This window comes from Phaethon aethereus (genome assembly GCF_964289735.1).
Source record: "Phaethon aethereus genome assembly, chromosome: 2".
NCBI classification, from domain to species: domain Eukaryota; kingdom Metazoa; phylum Chordata; class Aves; order Phaethontiformes; family Phaethontidae; genus Phaethon; species Phaethon aethereus.
The window spans coordinates 16237709-16257972 of NC_138582.1; the positions used below are offsets into that span (position 1 = coordinate 16237709).

The 20264-nt window shown below is 39.2% G+C and overlaps 1 protein-coding gene across 2 annotated transcripts; it reads right to left on the reverse strand.

The window, feature by feature from the left end:
- Positions 1–2784: 2784 nt before the first annotated feature.
- MED30 (mediator complex subunit 30) lies at positions 2785–18673 on the reverse strand (the record flags this gene model as incomplete). 2 transcript variants are annotated; one of them, XM_082014977.1, is made up of 4 exons in its annotated part: positions 2785–2880; positions 13597–13707; positions 17352–17510; positions 18500–18673. In XM_082014977.1, the coding sequence occupies 4 exons, from the start codon at positions 18671–18673 to the stop codon at positions 2785–2787; spliced, it is 540 nt and encodes a 179-aa protein (XP_081871103.1). The 2 variants fall into 2 exon arrangements, with proteins under 2 accessions (XP_081871103.1, XP_081871104.1); XM_082014978.1 differs by lacking the exon at positions 13597–13707.
- Between the last annotated feature and the right edge of the window lie 1591 nt (positions 18674–20264).

Here is a 20264-nt window from a genome sequence, read left to right on the forward strand (position 1 = left end):
AAATACAAAAACGCGCCTGCATTTTAGACAAACAACAAAATAAAATCTCTACTTGCAGTCTTCATCTCCTTGGCAAAATCTTTGTATATAAAGTAGGTATGTCTCTCACAGCTGCAGAAATCAAACATTATTTCTGACCAACAAGTCTGCTGTAGTGGTCAATCTAAACGGGGAACGAACAGTTCTGCTGCTAGCTTTGCCACTGAGTGAGCTATCCACTTTTCCATTTGTAATATGGGAGAAAAGAGAGTGACCTTAATCTGTAAGATGTTTTGACACCTATTCACATTGTATTGGGTTTGCGTGGCAAGTTTTTGGTAGTGGGGGGGCTGCAGGGGTGGCTTCTGTGAGAAGCTGCCAGAAGATTCCCCTGTGTCCGAAAGAGCCAGTGCAGCCGGCTACAAGACAGACCCATTGCTGGCCAAGGCCGAGCCCATCAGCGATGGTGGCAGCGCCTCTGGGGGAACAGAGTTAAAGAGTAAAGAAGGGGGGGGTGAAACAGCAAAAGCAATTGCAGCCAGAGAGAGGAATGATTCTGTGTGACAGCAACAACTCTGCAGACACTAGAGCTTAATGGTGGAGCAGATGTCCACCTGCAGCCCAGGGAGGACCCCACGCCAGAGCAGGGGGATGCCCGAAGGAGGCCGTGACCCCGTGGGCAGCCCACGCTGGAGCCAGCTCCTGGCAGGACCTGTGGGCCCATGGAGAGAGGAGCCCCGGCTGGAGCAGGTTTGCTGGCAGGACTTGTGACCCCGCAGGGGACCCAGGCTGGAGCACTTCATGAAGAACTGCAGCCTGTGGGAAGGACTCATGTTGTAGAGGTTCGTGGAGAACTATCTCCCGTGCGAGGGACCCCACGCTGGAGCAAGGGCAGAGTGTGAGGTGTCCTCCCCCTGAGGAGGAAGGAGCAGCAGAGACACGGTGTGATGAACTGACCACAACCCCCATTCCCCATCCCCCTGCGCTGCTCAGGGGGAGGAGATGGAGAAATTGAGAGCACAGTTGAGGTCAGGAAGAAGGGAGGGGTGAGGGGAAGGTGTTTTAAGATTTGGTTTTACTTCTCGTTATCCTACTCGAATTTGGCAATAAATTAAACTAATTTCCCCAAGTTAAGTCTGTTCTGCCTGTGATGGTAATTGGTGAGTGATCTCTCCCTGATCTCAACCCACGAGCCTTTTGTTATATTTTCTCTCCCCTGTCCAGCTGAGGAGGGGAGTGATAGAGCGGCTTTGGTGGGCACATGGCGTCCAGCCAGGCTCAACCCAGCACACCCATCTAAGTATTGTTATAATTACATATCACTTTCAACACTGGGTAAACTAATCAAAACAAACATTTCATAACTGTGTTTATTTGCAATTATAAGACTGGGCATCCAATAACCTGTTAAGATTTAAAGCCTTCAAAAGGAGAAATAAAAGACAACTACATTGTACCTAATTTCAGGGAAAAGTCATATATTGTCAACCAGGTGTGATCAGACCTATTAGATGCCAGTGATTTTTACCTCAAGGAGTAGACAAATGGGTTGAAATTATTAAAAACCACAATAAAAAAGACTGATAGAACAACAAACCAGTATAACATTTTTAAAACCATATATCTCAAATCAATAAACATTCAGTATCAAAACCCCATACTATGAAAAGGATATCTTTTAAAAGGATACCATTTAACTGGACTCTTCAGAAGATTCTGAGCTATCTTTCACACAAAACTATTAAGAAATCTGACTGGGCATGGAATGAGAATTAGAAGTAATACGCAAGAAGCAAATCATAAGGATGGTCAGTTTTCAACTTGACAAATATTAACAGTAGAGTGCCTTATGGATTTGTATGGAAACAGTGTTATTTTACATATTTATTCATCTGGAAATAGAGACATTGGAAAAATAGTCCACTGGCAGCATCTATGGATAACAAAAATTAAGACTGTTTTCAGGGCTAATGAAAATTGTGAGGAATATCAGAGGCAGAACAAAGAAAGATGAAGGTTGATGATTAATCCAAAATAATGAACTGCTCATATACTCCAACGTTTTCTAGGACTGGCATCATAGGGAAAAGATTAATGAGGTATTTATTCAGTGCATTCTGGTAAACAAAACCAAAGTATTCCAAGTTCATGTCGAGGATATATGTATGTAGTCTTCACTTAAAAAGACTTAATTATATCCATAAAGATACAGCGGTAGTTTTATGTAGCTTTTGAATTTTGCTCCAATTTATCTAATATAATATATATGCAGTGATAGGATATGGAATAAGATGAACCTATATGGCATAGTAGCCTGTAGCATATGTTTGCACAATGGGGAAACATATTGCAATGTACTATCTGATCACTTATTTCAGTCCTGGAGCTTACATGAGTGACTTTTCTGTACTGCAACTTTTTCTGTGTGTAGAGGTGGTTTGCACTGCAGAATGGCATGCAAACACATGTTTTTAAAAGTGTTAATTGTATTATTAAAAAATCCAGAAATTCTTAATTTATTAAAAAACCCATTTGCATAGCAATCCAAATTATTACTCTAAGTTACTTAGGCTGAATATAATACAGCCTAAGTGAATCACTCAGGTAAAACCTGTAGGATGAATCGTTTATAAAAACAAAACCAAGACCATTGCAGTTATTACAAAAAAACCAACATTTTAATCTTGAAGACTTCAAACATTACTGCAATATGGTTGTGGGAAAACACGTTACTTCTTAGAAAGAAATTAAGTGTATCCAAACAAATTTCTATCTTTTCCAGCCACAATGCTTGCTTCTTCTTGTTCAGTTCCGCATTGCCAACATGGCATTTATGTCCCAAATTAGATTCCGTAACTGATCCATGATCTGCTTCAGCTGCTGATTCTTCTGTTTTAGTTTCTGCGGGAAGAGTTTATTACAAGGGTTTTTTTGTGATTAGTTCAAACAGTGCACTCAGAAATTCAACAAAAGTTACAGTATTATGAAACACTATATGGATTTTTTTTCTTAATTGTCTCTGAGCAGTATTACGTGAGATAATACATCCTCTTTAAAGCACACCCTAAAAATACAAGAAAGTCTCAAAAGTTAAGGACCATTGCTAGAGGAGGAATGCTGTTTCTTTTCACAGCAGTCTTTTTATCAAAACTTGATCCCTTCAAAAAGTGGAGTTTTGTGGGGATTGGTCCTCTCTTTCCAAAGTCCAAAAGATAGCACTTTTTAAGCAGGAAAAAAGAATTCAGGGAACAAGTAAATTTATGTGAATACATGTTGTATAACTTGGGTGGACAGAAAAAAAATGAATTAACAGTAGAAGTTTGAATAAAGCACAAGGTACAGGTGAAGCCAAACAAGCTTTTCCAGCCTATATAGGTCAACCCTGATGTGCTAAAGGGTCCCCTGTCTTGAAACAGATATTCCCAAGCATGTTGAATTATTTAAAATTATGTATTTGTTTTTGCAAACTGCAGAAGCATTTGAAGGAACAGAAGAACGTGCTTTTTTTTGAGTGCATAACCAGAACTTAGAAGTTATGAAAGATCAGTGCATTAAGACATCACAGGATCTCCCTAACATCTCATGTTTCACAGAAATGCATTGTCTGATTTATTCATTTTCCTGCTCAAATCAAAGCTGTCAAGAACTAAGTTACTCTGTATTGTTAACAGCAACCTATGTCCTTCATTTCATTCCTATTTGATAAGAGATCAGCCTTCTCACATTAGAGATCAAACTACTCATTCATTAGGGAAGTCCAGAGTTCCAAGTAAAGTGAAAGCACAGGAAAGACTCGCTACCAGCAAAAGAGGAAAAACTACTCAAAATGTTTCAGGTTTGGTATAACTTTGTTACTTGTACTACACAAATGGCAATACATTAAAAGGGTCACTCGGATCAGTAATACAACCAAAGTAACTGGAACAGTGATAAAAAGAAGCAACAAAAGAAGCAATAGCCTGAAAATCAGTCTCCTGAATTTTGATGTGGACAACACACCAATATTTTTAAGTTGCCCAGCTGGTCAGCTGGGAAGGAAGTCCAGAGAAAACAGAGGAAGTCTATTCACTTCAGACCTGTAAAAGTGGTCTGACATAATACGGTAATTAGGTTTAGATTACATGGGGAACATGGTACTTTGAGTAAGGGAAATATTCCTGAACACAGACTTTGGTGGACACATTTCCTGGACGCAGAGACAACACTCAATTCCAGACTCCTGAGAAGGATGTAAAAACAGATGTAGGACAGTTCATGCGCACTAACTTGGAATTTCTAATCAAGCATTTGACAGACTAAAAAGTATTTTAAAGATAACTATGTGTATTTATCTAACGCTTCTTTCTTTTCCATTTGCTAATCCAAGACTTTACAATATACAGCAGAGATCCAAATCCTTAAGACAAGAGAGAAAACCAAGTAAGTAGTTACCACAGCATCCAAATGACAGAACTGGATGTGTGCTTGAGAAAGCACAAGAGGGATGAGATAAACGAGCATGTTCATACCTGTGGCATTTTGAACATACTTCTGTTTGCTTCAACATTCAATCTTGGAGAAATCAATGAATGTTACACCAAAATTACTAGTTTAATGCAAGCTGTCACTCACTGATGCTGAGGGCATGCCATTTCATGATTTTTTCAAAGCCTTCATTAATAGAAATGAAGGCTGAATGGTCAGTGATGGTTATTCAAGACACAGAAAGAACCACTGACTTCTGACACTTTTAAATACTGTTACGTAGGTAAGCTCACGTGAACTTTACATAAGTTACGCACGAAAGAGTATTTTCATTTCTTGTGTTATGAAACTGTAAATTGCTTAATCTTTATTTGATGCTAGACAAGGGAACCTTCAAATTGGATTTCATTTGTTTTCAAAGCATCTGTAAAGACAAGAAGTATACAATTGTTACATTATTTATCCAAAGATAATTTTAGATCCTTTTCTTCAGTGAAGAGCTATTTTCTTAGCTCTTCTATTCTACTTTTTCCAGAGACAGGAAAAAAACATCTAAGATGAAGCACCATCTCTGGACTGCTAGGCTGTAAAAAAAGAAGAGAGATAGGGGAAAAAACCCACTTCAGAGAGCATGGTCTCCAAATTGAAATGCATATAGTGATCTTTGTTACCACAGGCAATGGTCCACACCACGAAGTACTTATTTTTATAATATTTCTATAATTATAACATAATTAATATGTTCTGCACCACAGGCAGTGCTGGCCTCTGCTTAACACTTTGCTGAGCCAGTAAGAACATCTCAACACAGGTCTAACCTTGGAAAGATAGGTGAAATGGCCTTCTTCAGAAATGGGCAAGTTCTGTAAAGCTTCTGCAGCAATGACAAATTTTTGTTTGAACAGATTGTTTGCAAGTTGTCTCCCACTTTTTCCTCCTTCTACTGAAATTACTTAGTTGAACTCTAGACTGCTGCTCAGGATTAACAGTTGTATGAAACAAGAAAAGGTACTTCATCCTACATACATGCTGCAGCTTCTGACTTTATCTGTTTTAAGATACTAGAGGAAAATTATCTTATATGAGGCAGTTTATATTGAGTTTAAGAGATATAAATTCATGTTATACCCGACAGGCACATTTCTGCTAGTCCCTCTTTGTCAGAAAAGAGAATCCTAGGGGGTTGTCTTTGGTGATACTAATTTTCAATATGATTAACTATCCATTTTGACTGACACTGCAAGTACTATGGCCATCATGATGGAGTTGGCAAGGACTGCACCTTCCACTAACCAGCAAGACCTTAGCAAGCTTAGGTCAAGTAGGACATTTATGAAAAACTCGTACAGAAGCATGAAACCCACATAAATGAAACTAGTGGAAGAACCATAACATACATCCAGAAAATAGCTGTCTTTCCAGGAACATGCCATAAATAACTTGGCATAGTTCATACAGATTTGGGTTCAGTAGGATACAATATTTCAGCTTTGACTGAAATCAATTTTTGACTTCAGCTTATTTTTGGTTCACTATCATTTCATTTGAAATCAGTGCTGTCTAGACCAATGCATAACCTTCTATCAGAGACGTTATCAGAACTCTCCTTTGAACATCGTTCCCATCTCTATCCTCATCTTAAGCTCATCTATCTTTCACATTTTAAAACATAAACACCACTATAAGTCGTTATTCTGCACTCAATCAACTTGTTAAAAGTCTCTTCTTCAGGCAAAGGTAATAGTGTAAACACTGTGGAAGAGTATTATATTCCAATTGATGCCTGTAAAAGCATCAAAAGCACTTGCCTATGTTGTGCAGACACTTCTGCTTGTGAAAAAAAGAGGTGTTTTCATCTTGAAATATGAATGAAATATGAACCTTATATAAAAGACCATTCTCCTGAATGCTATACCGGCTAGTTTTGACCTGCTTTGTTCCACAGCTGACCCAAATGCCTGCCTGAGACAGTAAGAATAATATACTGCTATATATATGTATATAAAAAAAAAAAAGTCTGAGACAGTAACAACTTTTTTTTTTTTTTATAAATCCTGTGATATGTGAAACATTATTTCTTACTCATCACCTGAGAGGCCCATGAGCTCCTGCTGAGAGCAAAGACCTGCAACAGTACAGGCCAGAAGTACATCTAAGCTTAATAAAGCATTAAATATTAATAACAGTAATACCTTTACTTGCATAAATCTCAGCAGAATTAAAACAATGTGTTTACTTTATTGATTATGACTCTACTACAGAGAGAGCTTGCATCATCTTCTTTTTCATGAGCATGTTACTCCTTCTGACTGGTAAACTGCTGTAGGAAGTGATTGCTGAAAGTCTTACGAAGGTGATAGTGGCCTCTGCTTTTCCATGTAAGTCAAATCCAAAGAATTTCTACAGAAACACAATGTTTGTGATAGGCGAGAAAAAGTACAGCCTGCCCTGGCAATTTATACTGCTATTTTTTTTAATGAGTCCTTCATAATGAAATCTCTGAGGTGAGGAGGTGGAAAAAACTCCTTTTTTTTTTTTTTTCACTTCACTTTTCTAGTCAAAAGATTAACAATGCTATATGCACACAGCAGAAAAAAATGATAGAAAAAATGTCTCAACACTTTGCTCAAACTCCCTTAAAGCTGACAGGTGATCTTCTAACTTGTGGCTACTCAATTGATACCAAGGCCCACTGTCCATCATAATAAATTCACATATTGATCTATTTATAATATTTTTTCAAATGGACAAAAAGTATTCATCACTAATACACTAACTGCTGTGCAATTAAACATTAACATACTGTTCAGTAACTACAGCTTTTCCTGATGTCATTCACAGGCATAACTGTTCTATCTTACTAGAAATGAGAGAATGGGTTTTCTGCCTCCCTCCTCACTGGATAGATGAGAGGAAAACTGCTCCTTTGGCATGCATAACTCTCGTTCCTGAAACAGAGGCACCAGTGACAGCCTGTGCTCCACTGCATGCTCAACACTTTTCACACCAGACAACAACTGCATGTATCCACTGCTCTGTTGTTCAAATAAGTGTGTTCATTAAAATAGGTGGACGCTTGCTTCACAACAATATGAAGTCCGAGGTCTTATTTACTGAGTATCTTCTAAACTATGCAGCTTGTAATGGAATTATCCGTTCCCCAAGGTGCTTCTCCACCACACTCCTCAGTGTTACATCCCCATTCTTAACATGAAAATCACACAGATTTATGATCCTCAATTACAGATGGCAAACTAAAACACAGGAACACTATGGATAAAACTGGACTGCCTACTAACTTTGTGCAGAGACATCTAAGATTCAAGTCCATCACTAAACTTTGTGTTTTAACAGCTTCCCACATATTCAAAGGACAGCTATCACCAACTGTAAGGGGAAAAATGAACAACTACCACGGACATTTTGTCACAGAGTCAAGTAAAAAATCCAGTTCTCAAGAGCAGCCTTCAGTTACTTACTCACTATTCACATTAAATCCTTCCTTCTCATTCCCAAATTCCCTGCTTATTCAAATACCCTCATGCAAGTTACACAATACATAAACCAAGATTCTTATAATCTTATTTATCATAATACCGATTCAATCTTAACAGTGCCTATTCTGCAGCAAAAGCAGAACAGCTCAAGGACTTTTCCAGAAAAGAAAGTGGATGGAACATGAGATGACACAGGGGAAGAAGAGGAACCAAATGTGATAATGTAATAAAGGTTCTATAATATGCATTTATATGAGGACAAAAGGGGACAGATTTAAGGTTGGTGTTTCCTAACTTTTCTCAACTTTGTAACCATGATATTGTTTTGATATAGGAAGCTACATGAAAATCTTGGCATCAAACATTTTATATGAAACTAAAAAGGAAATATTTCATTATATGGAATAAAATGCATCTCAGTGCTGAGAGATCTGGCTGATGACAAGACTACTCTGCATAATTTTCTACTGGAGATGGGGAGAGGCTCCTGATGAAAAAGCAAATAACCCATCAAGAAAAGCAGGGAGGGGGATCCAGAAAATTACGGAAACTACACTCTGGTCAGTCTTACCCTGCATCCCAGAAAGACTATGCAGCAAATCCTTCTGGAAGTCATGTCCAGACACATGAATGATAAGGTGACTGGGAACAGTCATGCTGGATTTACCAAAGATGTGTTGTCCTGACCAACATGATAACCTTCTGTTGAGAAATGACTGGCTGTGTGGCCAAAGGGAAAGCAAGGGAGTTTCTTTACTTTCATATTAGTCAGGCTTTTGACACAGTCTCCTATAGTATCCTTGTAGCCAAGTTGTGGTTTGGATAGGTGGATTATAGCATCAACAGAAAACTGGCTAGACTATTGGATTCTAAATGTTGGGTTCAGCAGTATTAAGACCAAGTGGCACTCTTGGTGTTTCTCAGGATTGATACTACGGTCAATATTCTTAGTATCCTCATTAATGACTTAGCCATACTTAATGACCTAATCACTATATCAAAGTATCAAATTTGTGGACAATACCAAATTGCCTAAAGTGGTCAACATAGTGTCAGGATGTCCAATTCAGAGGACCCTCAACAGGTGGGAAAGGCAGACTGAGACCTACCTCAGGAACTTCAATTAAAGCAATATCCTACATCGGAAAACAGAATAAACTCATACAACAGCACAGGCAGAGGGCTGACTGAATAGAAAGCAGAAAAGAGACTGAGGCCCTTTTTGGAACTTTCTGACAAGCTGAACATGAGTCAGCAGTGGCTCTCTGCAACAATGAAGAGGAACTGCATGTTGCGCTAAATTAGCAAGAGTGTACCTACCAGGTCAAGTGAAATTGTTATTCTCCTCTGTTTGGCTCTGGAGAACAATTGTCTAATTTTGAGCTCAATACAAAACACTAACATCCTAGAAAACATCTAGTGGAAGGCCACCAAGATGATTAGAGCTAGATTTGTTCAGTCTCAAGTAGAGAAGGCTAAGGCAGGATCGCGATGTTGTCTCCAGCTCCCTAATGAAGATCATAGAAAAGACAAAGCTGGACTCGTCGAACATACACAGCAAAAGGATGAGGGGTAGTGGACATGTGTTACAACAAAGAAAATACCTATGTAACATTAGGAGAGCTTTCACAGTGAAAGCTGACAAACACTTACAAAGGGCTCAGAAAGGGTAGAATTCTCATCCTTACAGATATTCAAAGTGCTCCTGGATATGAGCCTGAGCAACTGGATCTAACTTTGATAGTTGGCCCTGCTTTGAAGTGGGGGTTGATCAGATAGTCACCAGACCTCTCACTGAGCCTAAATACCTCTGTGATTCTACCATTGCAGAGAGCCAGTTTGGATACCCAAAACAGGATGGAACGGCACCCAGTGCAGATTAGTCTGATGAGATGTCCAAATAAACAATTCTTCCTCTCTTGTTAAAGTGTTCCTTGGTGCACATTCATATTTGGGGTGAAAAAGGACTCTACAAATACAAAACACATAAAAAATACATGCAAATAGCGTGAAAAAGAGTTTAAAAGTAACGCAAGTTTTCAGCATAGTCAAAAGTAGTTTTCAGACAACATTCTCCAAAGAGAAAGACTAATTGCAAATTGCTGTCATTTTAAGGACTACTTCCTAAACAACATCAGCTGCAGTGCACAACAGTTTTGTTATCAAAAGAGCCCAGAGCTAAACTCATAACAGCTTAACTTAGAAGCCTGTCATATAGATTGTCTTTTCCTCTCTTAGCAAGATCACTGTTGACCAGTTAGCAAAGATTAATTAAGAATATCAAACTTGATTATTTTCTAAAGGGTCACCTGAAATGTCCACCTGAAATATCATATAATTTAATTTTTCACCCAAATGTATTGAGAGTACTAATTATGTGATGGTTTTCCTAAGCACTTCATTTGAAACTGGACCTACAGCATGCAAAAACCCAAAGCTGTACTTGGGCCATTTCTGAAAACAAGCAGTAAAGAAAACTGATGATAAGGCAGCAACACTGATTAAAATGTTCTCAGTCTGTCATTTGGTATTTTCTGTTGTAAGCCTGTCAAATGTCCTACAAGACCATGACCCAAGGTGAGCCTGACATCTTGAGAATATTACAGATGATGCTATACTTAGAAGGTAAGAAACCTGCAGGCAGAACATTACAGACTCAAAAAATATGAAGACAAGTGAGAATCTTGGCAACTGCTTCAAACTGTTGCAAAAAGTAATTATGTTCAATGAAAACTGGATCAGGACTTGTATTAGTAGACCAATGCAAATGCTAAACTGATTCTGGAACAGTGAATGATTTATTCCATAAAAGAGTCAATCAGCTCAACAATTTAAAAACTCAGGAAAGCAAAATACAGTTAAAAGGAATAAGCAACATTTTTGGGAACTGCAGGAAAGAATTGTTTGGTACAAAAGGTAGAGGTAGTCAGTGCTCCATAAATTGTGTTCCTTTGTTTTTTTATAATAATGGTACACTCTTCTTAGTAACTGCGTGCAAAAAACCCTTTGGTTTTTAAGCTTAATAGGTTTCATTTAAACCTACAGTTGCTAAATATTACTGAATTGCTAGGACAAAAATTCATTACCTTGTAAACTGATTTATATTTTAAATTAACAGACAAGTACTTCTTAGCAAAGGTGAGGGCATTAAACTTTCTGACCTAAAAGATAAGTCGAATATATCAGAATAAATAAATAAATAAATGAAGATCAAAAGATGTCACTATACAATAAACCAACATCAAAAGCTACCGCAGTATTTTGGAACTCTGCTACACCAACAGGTTCTTCTGCCCCAACAGTGAGATGGTGAGTATAGGAAGTACATGATGCTCCCCACCTCCTCCACTGAGGATGACCCTTCCCAGACAACTGCTGTAGCAAAGCAGAGCTCTTATGTTTCAAGTCAGTGGTTCCTGGAGGGAAGGATGGTTTTGTATGAGAATACATGATCTACAAAGTTTATATGATCAACTAGTTTTGGTTGTGCTCCATGCTGCAGAGTGGTTAGTGTCTTTCACGTGCATCCAGAGCCACTAAAGAGATCAGACTGGCTGGAATAACACAGAAAGAAGGGCAAAATTAAAAGACCCAGGAAAAGTGTAAGAATTCAAATGTCTCAGTAGCATCAAAGTATTGGGTTAATGCAATGCTTTTTTTGGTATCAGTAACATGCAAGACTGAAAAGATACTGCCTATTACAGCAAAAAGAGCCAGATGAAAGCAGGACAACCAGCTAAAGGGAGAAAAAATAATGGGTCAAGAATATAAAAAGCTGCTTCATCTGTCACGTTGGTTTCCCTGTCACAGCATTTTCATCAACATTTTGTATTACTGACATTTTGCTAAAATAAATTAGGCAAAATTGAGCTGGAGGTGGATGTTGCATACTACAGCAGATTGAGAAGCTGTCAGGAGTGCCAGCTAAGAATCAGAGAGGGCTATCTGAGCCGAGCAGCCAGTGTCAAAATTAGACCAATTAACGTGATTCTAGTGGTTTTTTTCATAAAAATAAGAATATCTTTATTTCTAGTCATAAAAACCGAAAGCACTTCTTATTCTGTAATGCATTAAAATTTGAGCTTTGAAAATGGTAGTGGATATGCTTATACAGCTGGAGAGAGACGAAAGAAAAAATTCGGTGCACTTACAAAAACAACCAGTTTACATTTCTTTTGCAGCAGTTAGTAAATATTTGTCCACAAAAATACTACGGAAAGTTCAATTATCTTCTGAAGATTTACTGTGGAAAATCTAGAAACTAGGTCTAGGCATTTAAGTGTAAATACAGGATTTCAGACCAGGTTTAAGTGAATGTCTGCATGCATTCCTAATTACCAGTTTGCTACCAATGGTCCTGTAACACCATCAACCTTTTTAAGGTTTAGAACTCATCATAAACATTTATGAAATTCTTTTCACAAGATCACACCAAGGAGGTTTAAAAACATATTAGCATACAAGTACAACAACAAGGGCAAAAACATGTCATAAAACTATGAAAACCACAGCAAATATGGACAGTTAAGCTTATTAACACTTAAAGATTGCAAATAAATGTGCATAAATTCAGGGTACAACACTGCATACAATATAATATATACAACCCTGCTACACAAGCACTGAACAGAAAGAATACAACAGGAAAGCTGACAACTGCTTTTCTCTAAATTCACATAGTCCTCATTTTCTCCTGTTCAATATGCATGCACTTTTCTAAATAAACGTGTTGTGAAAAATTTGGTACATCTCCAATTGTTGAAGACAAATGAAAATATCAGAAATATTTTAAAAGCTGAAAATCCACCAATTATTCTCTCCATAAAGAAATGTTTTACTCATTTATTTCCCTTGTTCAGTTATTTTTGAAGATTATGCTTCCTTTTTACCAAACATTTACAGACATTGCAGCTACAGAAATATTTAATGCATTTTATCTTTGTACTTTACAGACTGAAGAAACAATGTTCAAAATTGTGGTCTGGTAAAACTATATATTTTTAATCTCAATATTAGCATTTACTAGAGCATATTTATTTTTAGGTTGGAATCCTTCTTTAGTAATTGTACTCAACTGCATACTGCCACTCAAACTCAAAATTTAACAGCATCTTTATCATACATAGTACTTTTTTTCTGAATGTGTCAAAATTCAATAGATACTACATTTAACAAAAGGAATTGTTTTCCTCAAACTGTCAAAATGCAGAAAGTAGCCCTGAAAATCATTTACTAACTCACATCATTACGATAATATTTACACATCTGACATTCAGTATTTTTAAATACCCAGTTTTTTAACACCTAAGGCAAGTTTTGAAAAGAAGTAAGTTCAACAGGCACCCTACCTCAATCTGTACTGCTGATATCTAGTGGGTTAAACATAAACACAATACAGCATATATAGAAGAATATATATCAGTTTAAAAAGAGGCACAAGTTAAAATGTCAGGAAACCTAAACTCTACAGCCAGAGGTACAGCCAAAAAAAGATTGCTTACTAAAAGGTAATTCTGGAATAGTTACATGCAAGAAGTATTTATAATGAAGTTGACGGTAGTCATCACACATGCTGCATTTAGTACAGCAATCTAGAAATTTCATCTTTGTAATGACAAAGTGGCAGTTTTAAGCAAATTAATTTCAACTTTGTTACCTTATTTACTTCCATGATTTCCCTTCTCTCTTCACTAGCAAAACGAAGCTGACTTGCAGCACCACGATCATCATGCTTGGAGCCATCTTCTTCAACATATGGAATAAGTTGCTGTGAAGACAAGAAACATTACATATAAAAAAAAGGGGAAAAAAAAAAGAAAAAAGAAGAAAAAAAGAAACCAAAAACAGGAGATACAGGAAATACAAAAGGTATTACCATTTTCTCCAAAGGTTCAAACTTCCCAAGAGGAAGTGGAGACAGGCTTACTTCATCACCTCAAGCCCAAAGGCCTTGCAACGACTTCAGTTCGTTGTCCAGGAAAATGATGCATTTCAAAAAGACACAATCCCACATATTACCATGACTAGATCTAAGCAATTTCACAACTGCAGGCAGAACACAGTCTTTATGTTTTAAGATGTTTATCAAAGGTAATCTTTGTATTCTTGAACTCCATAGATTGTGTTTTAAAATTTACTATTCCACACTAAGAAATACCACAAACAAGAAATTATCATTATTATGAAGTATTTCAGTGAAACATTAAACATAATTATGACTGGCTTTACATAGCTACTTGGCTAATACCCTAATTATGACTTGCTATTTTAGTGGCCCTCTGTTTGGCTATTCTTAAGACCAGGCCCGCAGTTACCTAAAAGGATTTTTTCTGTAAGAATCTCCCACTGTGATCTCCTCAGGCATATAGTGTACTATCTTTTTTGTAAGCTTCTACAAAGCCAAAAGTCTTTGATAAAGCATTTCTAAGTTAATACTAATGCATATTGCCTTCATAAAAAAAATTTAAAAAACAGTAAACATAATAGACACAGATACATGCTTCTGTGTCAGAACATACCCAAGCTACTAACATCTTATCCAAAATTATTAGCTGTAACATTTTATACATAACATACATCCACAAAGTCTACAGACTATTGTTTATTTGTCGGTCCTGAACTGAGAAAAGTTAAAGTTGATAAAAAAATTACATCCTTGTTCACATACACATTACAGACAAATGAAAGACTAGTAATTGATGCAAATGAGCAAGAAGACACTACTTTGAAAATCTGGGAGTAAGTTGCTCATCACATGCATATTAACTTATTACTTAGGCTGGGCTGTAATTTTGTCATAGAATCATTTACATTGGAAAGGACCTTTAAGATCAAGTCCAACCACTAACCTAACACCGCCAAGTCCACTATCAAACCATGTCCCTAAACACCACATCTATACATCTTCTAAATACCTCCAGGGATGGTGACTCCACCACCTCCCTGGGCAGCCTGTTCCAATGCTTGACAAACCTTTCAGGGAAGAAATTTTTCCTTGTATCCAATCTAAACCTCCCCTGGTGCAACTTGAGGCCATTTCCTCTCCTCCTATCACTAGTTACTTGGGAGAAGAGACCAACACCCACCTCACCACAACCCCCTTTCAGGTAGTTGTAGAGAGCGATAAGGTCTCCCCTCAGCCTCCTCTTCTCCTGACTGAAGGAGCTCAGCTGCTCCTCATAAGACTTGTGCTCCAGACACCTCACCAGCTTCATTGCCCTTCTCTGGACCTGGACATGCTCCTGCAACTCAATGTCATTCTTGTAGTTAGGGGCCCAAAACTGAACAGTCTTCGAGATGCAGCCTCACCAGTGCCAAGTACAGGGGGACAATCACTTCCCTAGTCCTGCTGGCCACACTATTTCTGATACAAAGCATTCAGTATCATCCTTCAGCTTTCTGATGGAAAACTTACTTTGATTTAACCCACTGAAGATTTAATTTCCTTCTATACCGAAATTTTTATAGGCCATTCTTGTTAAGCTTATCAAAAAGGACAAAAAATATCACACTAAACTCTGCCATGAAAACGTAGTAAAGGTTAACAACTTATTATATTTGCATACCATAAAGAAGAAGTAGTGTGGCTGCTAAATACTCCTGGAAAAAACTCCTTGTCTCTATCATGGAAAAATAATGTACCACTCAAAACAGAACATTTCTTTTGAAAACCTTCCATCTTTCAGAAAAGCTAGTAGAAAAAAACACAAAGAAAAGCAAAGAACTACACCTAACACACAAATAAGGCAGGAAATTTAATCAACTAGAGAACTTCGTAGCCAGATCTGCTTCACAATTATCTCATGCCTTGCTATGTTGGTTAACAGAGAGTTGATAAGAATACCTATTAACACATTAACAACAAAATACAAAAACGTTTCATCAATAATAATATACTAATACATCAATATTAGTAGGTACCGACTTCTCTTGACTGTTTAAAAAAAGAGACTTGTTGATATTCTTTAAAGATATGGTTAGAATGTCAGTCATTAAATAAAACGATTGAGACTATTTTTGAAAAGCTGAAATAAGAATTTAGGAAAACAGATCCAAGAGGAATGGTGTGTCACTTTCATTCACCCTAACTAATAAAACATGAGGAGGCAGCCATTCTATTAACTGCAAAGCAGAGAAGACTACATAGATAAAAGAAAAAAGAATTCAGAATTCCAACTATTGATACAAAACTCTGCTGTGCATAAGGTATCAGTGAGACCTTGCATTAAAAAAGCTTAAAGGGACTACTAATTTTCTCTATAGAAATTCTTTTTCAACCTGGTAACAGGAAAAAGACTGTGTATGTGGGGGGAAGACCAACCTCACCTTATCCCAACTGTATGTGAAAACAAGACACATCAAAAGCTTTTAAAGGGGACACAAGTATTGAGTTATTGCACACAAGTCAAGAAACCATGAAAAAAATAGTGGTGTTTTTTTTAATTGGGAAGTTATCTTACTCCCTTGCTTGCTCTAAGGTTTCCAAATACACTTCCCTGAAACACATGGCAGTGACTGTGGACAGAAGTAGATCAGTAGTCTAGAATCGACTGTACAGAATGGACTCCTTCATTTCTTTATTCCTCTTCAGTGAAGAGATCCAAATATAAAATATAATGCTTAAATGATTAAAACTCAATGGACAATCAAAAGTCAGTTCATAGAGTTGCCTCAGAATCCAGAGGTCAGTAGTTAAAGAACTTCATAGTTCTGCTTAATATAGAGCTGTAGTAACTCAAATCGTAACACAAAACAGGCTTTGGGAATATTACTAGGAATTAGAAACAATCTAACTTATGAAGGGAGAAAATTAAGTTTTACTAGGAATAGCATTTTTATTAGGAAAAAACTTTGGCCAATCCTGCTTCCTGGAAGTCTTAGGCTGTTCACTTTTCCATCACCATGGCACATTCAGATTTGGTTCATTTTGGTCCAGCACGTTAAGAGTACCTGAGTGAGGGAACTATGGAGGCACAGACTGATGGCCAGAGCAAGGGAATAATGCATACTGCTCAGGGAGCTAGGCTGGCAGGTGAGAGCTTGAAGCAGACTTTTTTCCCACTGTAACAACCTCTTCAAAGAAAAAAGTTGCCCTGACTCTTTTGACTCCATTTTTTTCCTAGTGGAAACAAACTGGTGAATGTACCAAGAAGCCTGAGGAAAAAGGCTAACATTTTAAATGAAGTTTGATTTCAAAATCAGATCCCTCCCAATTGGTAAGAATTGTCGATGTTAGTGAAAGTTTCAGTCTTTCAACCAGCTCCAAATAATAAAGAGACTTCAGTCCACTGAACAATTCCAGTCTCATTTAAAACTTTTTATGAGACTCCTGCAACTCAGGAGAATGGATGAGATACTAAGCAGAGAGTGGTTATTCTGATTTGTACTTTATATATGAATAAAGATACTTACTTCAATGGGAACAGGATCAAGCCCAGCACAGTTTTCATTGCATTTGTCATAGACTAGTCTCAGTTTTCTGAAGAGTATTGATAGCTGACGGAGATGTTCCTGCAGCTTTCCCAGTCTGTCTTGATATGTTCCAGTATGATAAGTAACACCATTCGGTAACTTAGAGAACCAAAACCCCAAAATGTTAAAATACTATGTTAAAATTTCTATCACATGAAATAAACAAACTAAAATAAATCAGACAGGGTTTTGTAGATTTTAAAATATGACAATCACACTATCCCCACAGAAATCATGGAAATTTCTGTTTTCCTTATCAGCAAAATTCTGTATTTTATCTGCTCATCTGATGTGCCAAATGACTGTTGTAAAACAGCTTCATGTATTCCATACTTTGGTCATTGTCAATCCCTCTGTAACTCTTTTCAGTGAATGACTTCAAAATGCTTAAGCATGACACTGTTGTTCTCTGTTATGAATATTACACTTTGAGACTTTGTGTCTCAACCCCAGGTCACAATTCAGAGACACAATCAAAGTGAATTCAAGTTAGCAAACTCTAAGTACATATACCTATACCTAAGATAATTACAGAAGGAAACTGCCAGAGTATGAAAATACAGAGGGAATGGGAGTGATTATTTATCCTCTGCTCTCAACAGAGAAAGACAACAAATGTTTGTATGCTTTCTCAGTAAGTGGCCACAAATAAGGATTATGTCCCCTTTAATAACAAAAAGAAATGTCAAAAAGTTCTAGGCAGAAAATATTGCAGAAAAAGATCAATGAAAATTCCTCTAAAATTACTCCCCCAATGTTAACAAAAACAAAGAAGCATAACTAGCATAGAAACAGACTTCACTATTCAAAAAGGAAAACATTGATATTAAGTGTATTTAGAGTACATTTATAGTGGGGGCAATAACAATTCCGCGTTTCTGAATTTTCTTCATCTTCACTTAATGTACAGGAGTAAGGAAATGTATTAAGAGTATTATTCCCTTCTCCAAATCAATCCCCCTTTTCAAAGCAGTTTGATCGAGTTGTGTATTTAAATGTTCTAAGCTGTCTCCTGTGTCTACATAAACTGGCAGTTGGTGGTAAAAACATGGGAAGTTGAGGACCATTAAAAGAAAGTTATTTCTTACCTGCATGTTCCTCAGTAACTGGAAGATTTCCATGGTTCTAAATACAATGTCCTGTACAGTCTCTTGGCCAATGCGACAGAGAGAAGCTGTATTTACCTCCCGAGCTGCTTGAGCCTGCGTCCCTGAGAAAGCACCAGGCGGCATGGCCGCTCCAGCGAGAGGGGGAGTTGACATCTCTTGACGTTCACCAGTCCCACTGAGCCAATCTGCGCAAAGAAGTTAAGTACTTGTTTGAGTCTATCACAGTAAACTTCTGTATGGTGGCTACACAATTCCTTCTCCCCGTACGTGGTCCTATCCAAGATAAAACTGTTCAACTGATAAAAGACGGCTCAGCACTGTACCCTTTGGTGTGGCTACTGCTCCCTTAACCTCTACAGCTTTGCTGGGCAGCGGAGCTGTGGGTGCTGCTCACCACCCCCCCCCCCCAAGAGCGGTCACCAGGAGGGCCCTGCCCCGATCTGTCGCAAGGGGACACGAAAGGAACTTTTGCCCAGCTCCAAAAGGAAATCGCAGCCCTTCTGCTGGGCTCCGGGACCGGCACCTGCTCAGCGGCCCCTCTCTCCGCCGCAGGGAATGGCCGGAGGCACCGCATACCCACCCCGCAGCCCGGGAGGCCAGAGCACAGGCGGCGCCACGGGTTCCGCAGAGCGTCACGCGCTCCCGCCTGGGTCCCGGCCCCGCTCCGAGGTTGGAGGCCCCAGCGGAGGAGCAGGCCCACCGGCGGCTCCCCGGCTAGCACCGGGAGCCAGGCGGGGTCACGGGGACAGGGCGTGACAAGTACTCCGCCGCCCCCGCCCCCAGGCCGCAGCGGCACCACGCTGCCGGGACAGGAGGCAGCAAGCCCCTCCCCTGCGGTGGGCGAAGGCCCCCCCCCCCAGATTCTCCCCTCGGGCGGCGGCCGTAACTCACGGGGCAGCGGGGCGCCTCGTTGCCCTGGAAACGCGCAGGCGGAAGCACTCCTTGCTCCGGCGACGCCGGGCGGAAGTGGCGTCCCGCCCGCCAGTGGGGCGGGGCGGGGCGTGAGGGGCGGTTGGGCAGTGGCGCAGTGGGTGAGGGGCGCGTCGGGCCTGCTGTCCCCTGCCCGGGGTGTCTGTCGTGCTGCCTCTCCTGAGGAGCCGCGCCGCGGGCCGCAGCCCTCGCAGGCTTGGCGCCATCCCTCTGGCCGTCGCCCGCGGGCCCTCCATTGAAGGCCTTGTGCGGCAGCCGGTTCCGTGTTGTGGCTTGCTGAGCCCCGTGAGGGTTTACGGGTAAGTCAGCATCTAGAGGTGTCGGCCCGAAACCCTGCTGTGGGTTGAGGTTGAAAAGTTAGCACAAAATCCTGGCACGGTCGCGCAAGTCACACCACCCCTGTAATGAAGGTGAGGAGTTGGACGGCAGGTCACACTCATAAATGGCTGAATATCCATGCCCGTATGTGAGAGTGGGCACGTATACCCACGTATGTACAAAGTAGGTGTGTATCTGTGGGTGTACACATGCACACCTATATTCATTTTATACTTTTATAGGAGTACCACTTCTTGCACAGGCACATTTTTTGATACTGTAGAAAAGCCTTATACTTGAGCCTTCCTGTAGCACAGTATTTGTGGGGGTATAAAATGCCTGTATGTTGTCCACCCTGAACTGGTGCTGTTTTAATGGTATAGACAAGGCCTCCTGTGTGAGGGAGGAGAAATACACTCAAAAAGAAACAAGGCAGCATCTGTGAGGGCTGATAGATATGAACCATCTATACAGTAGTTAATGCTTACTGTACGTA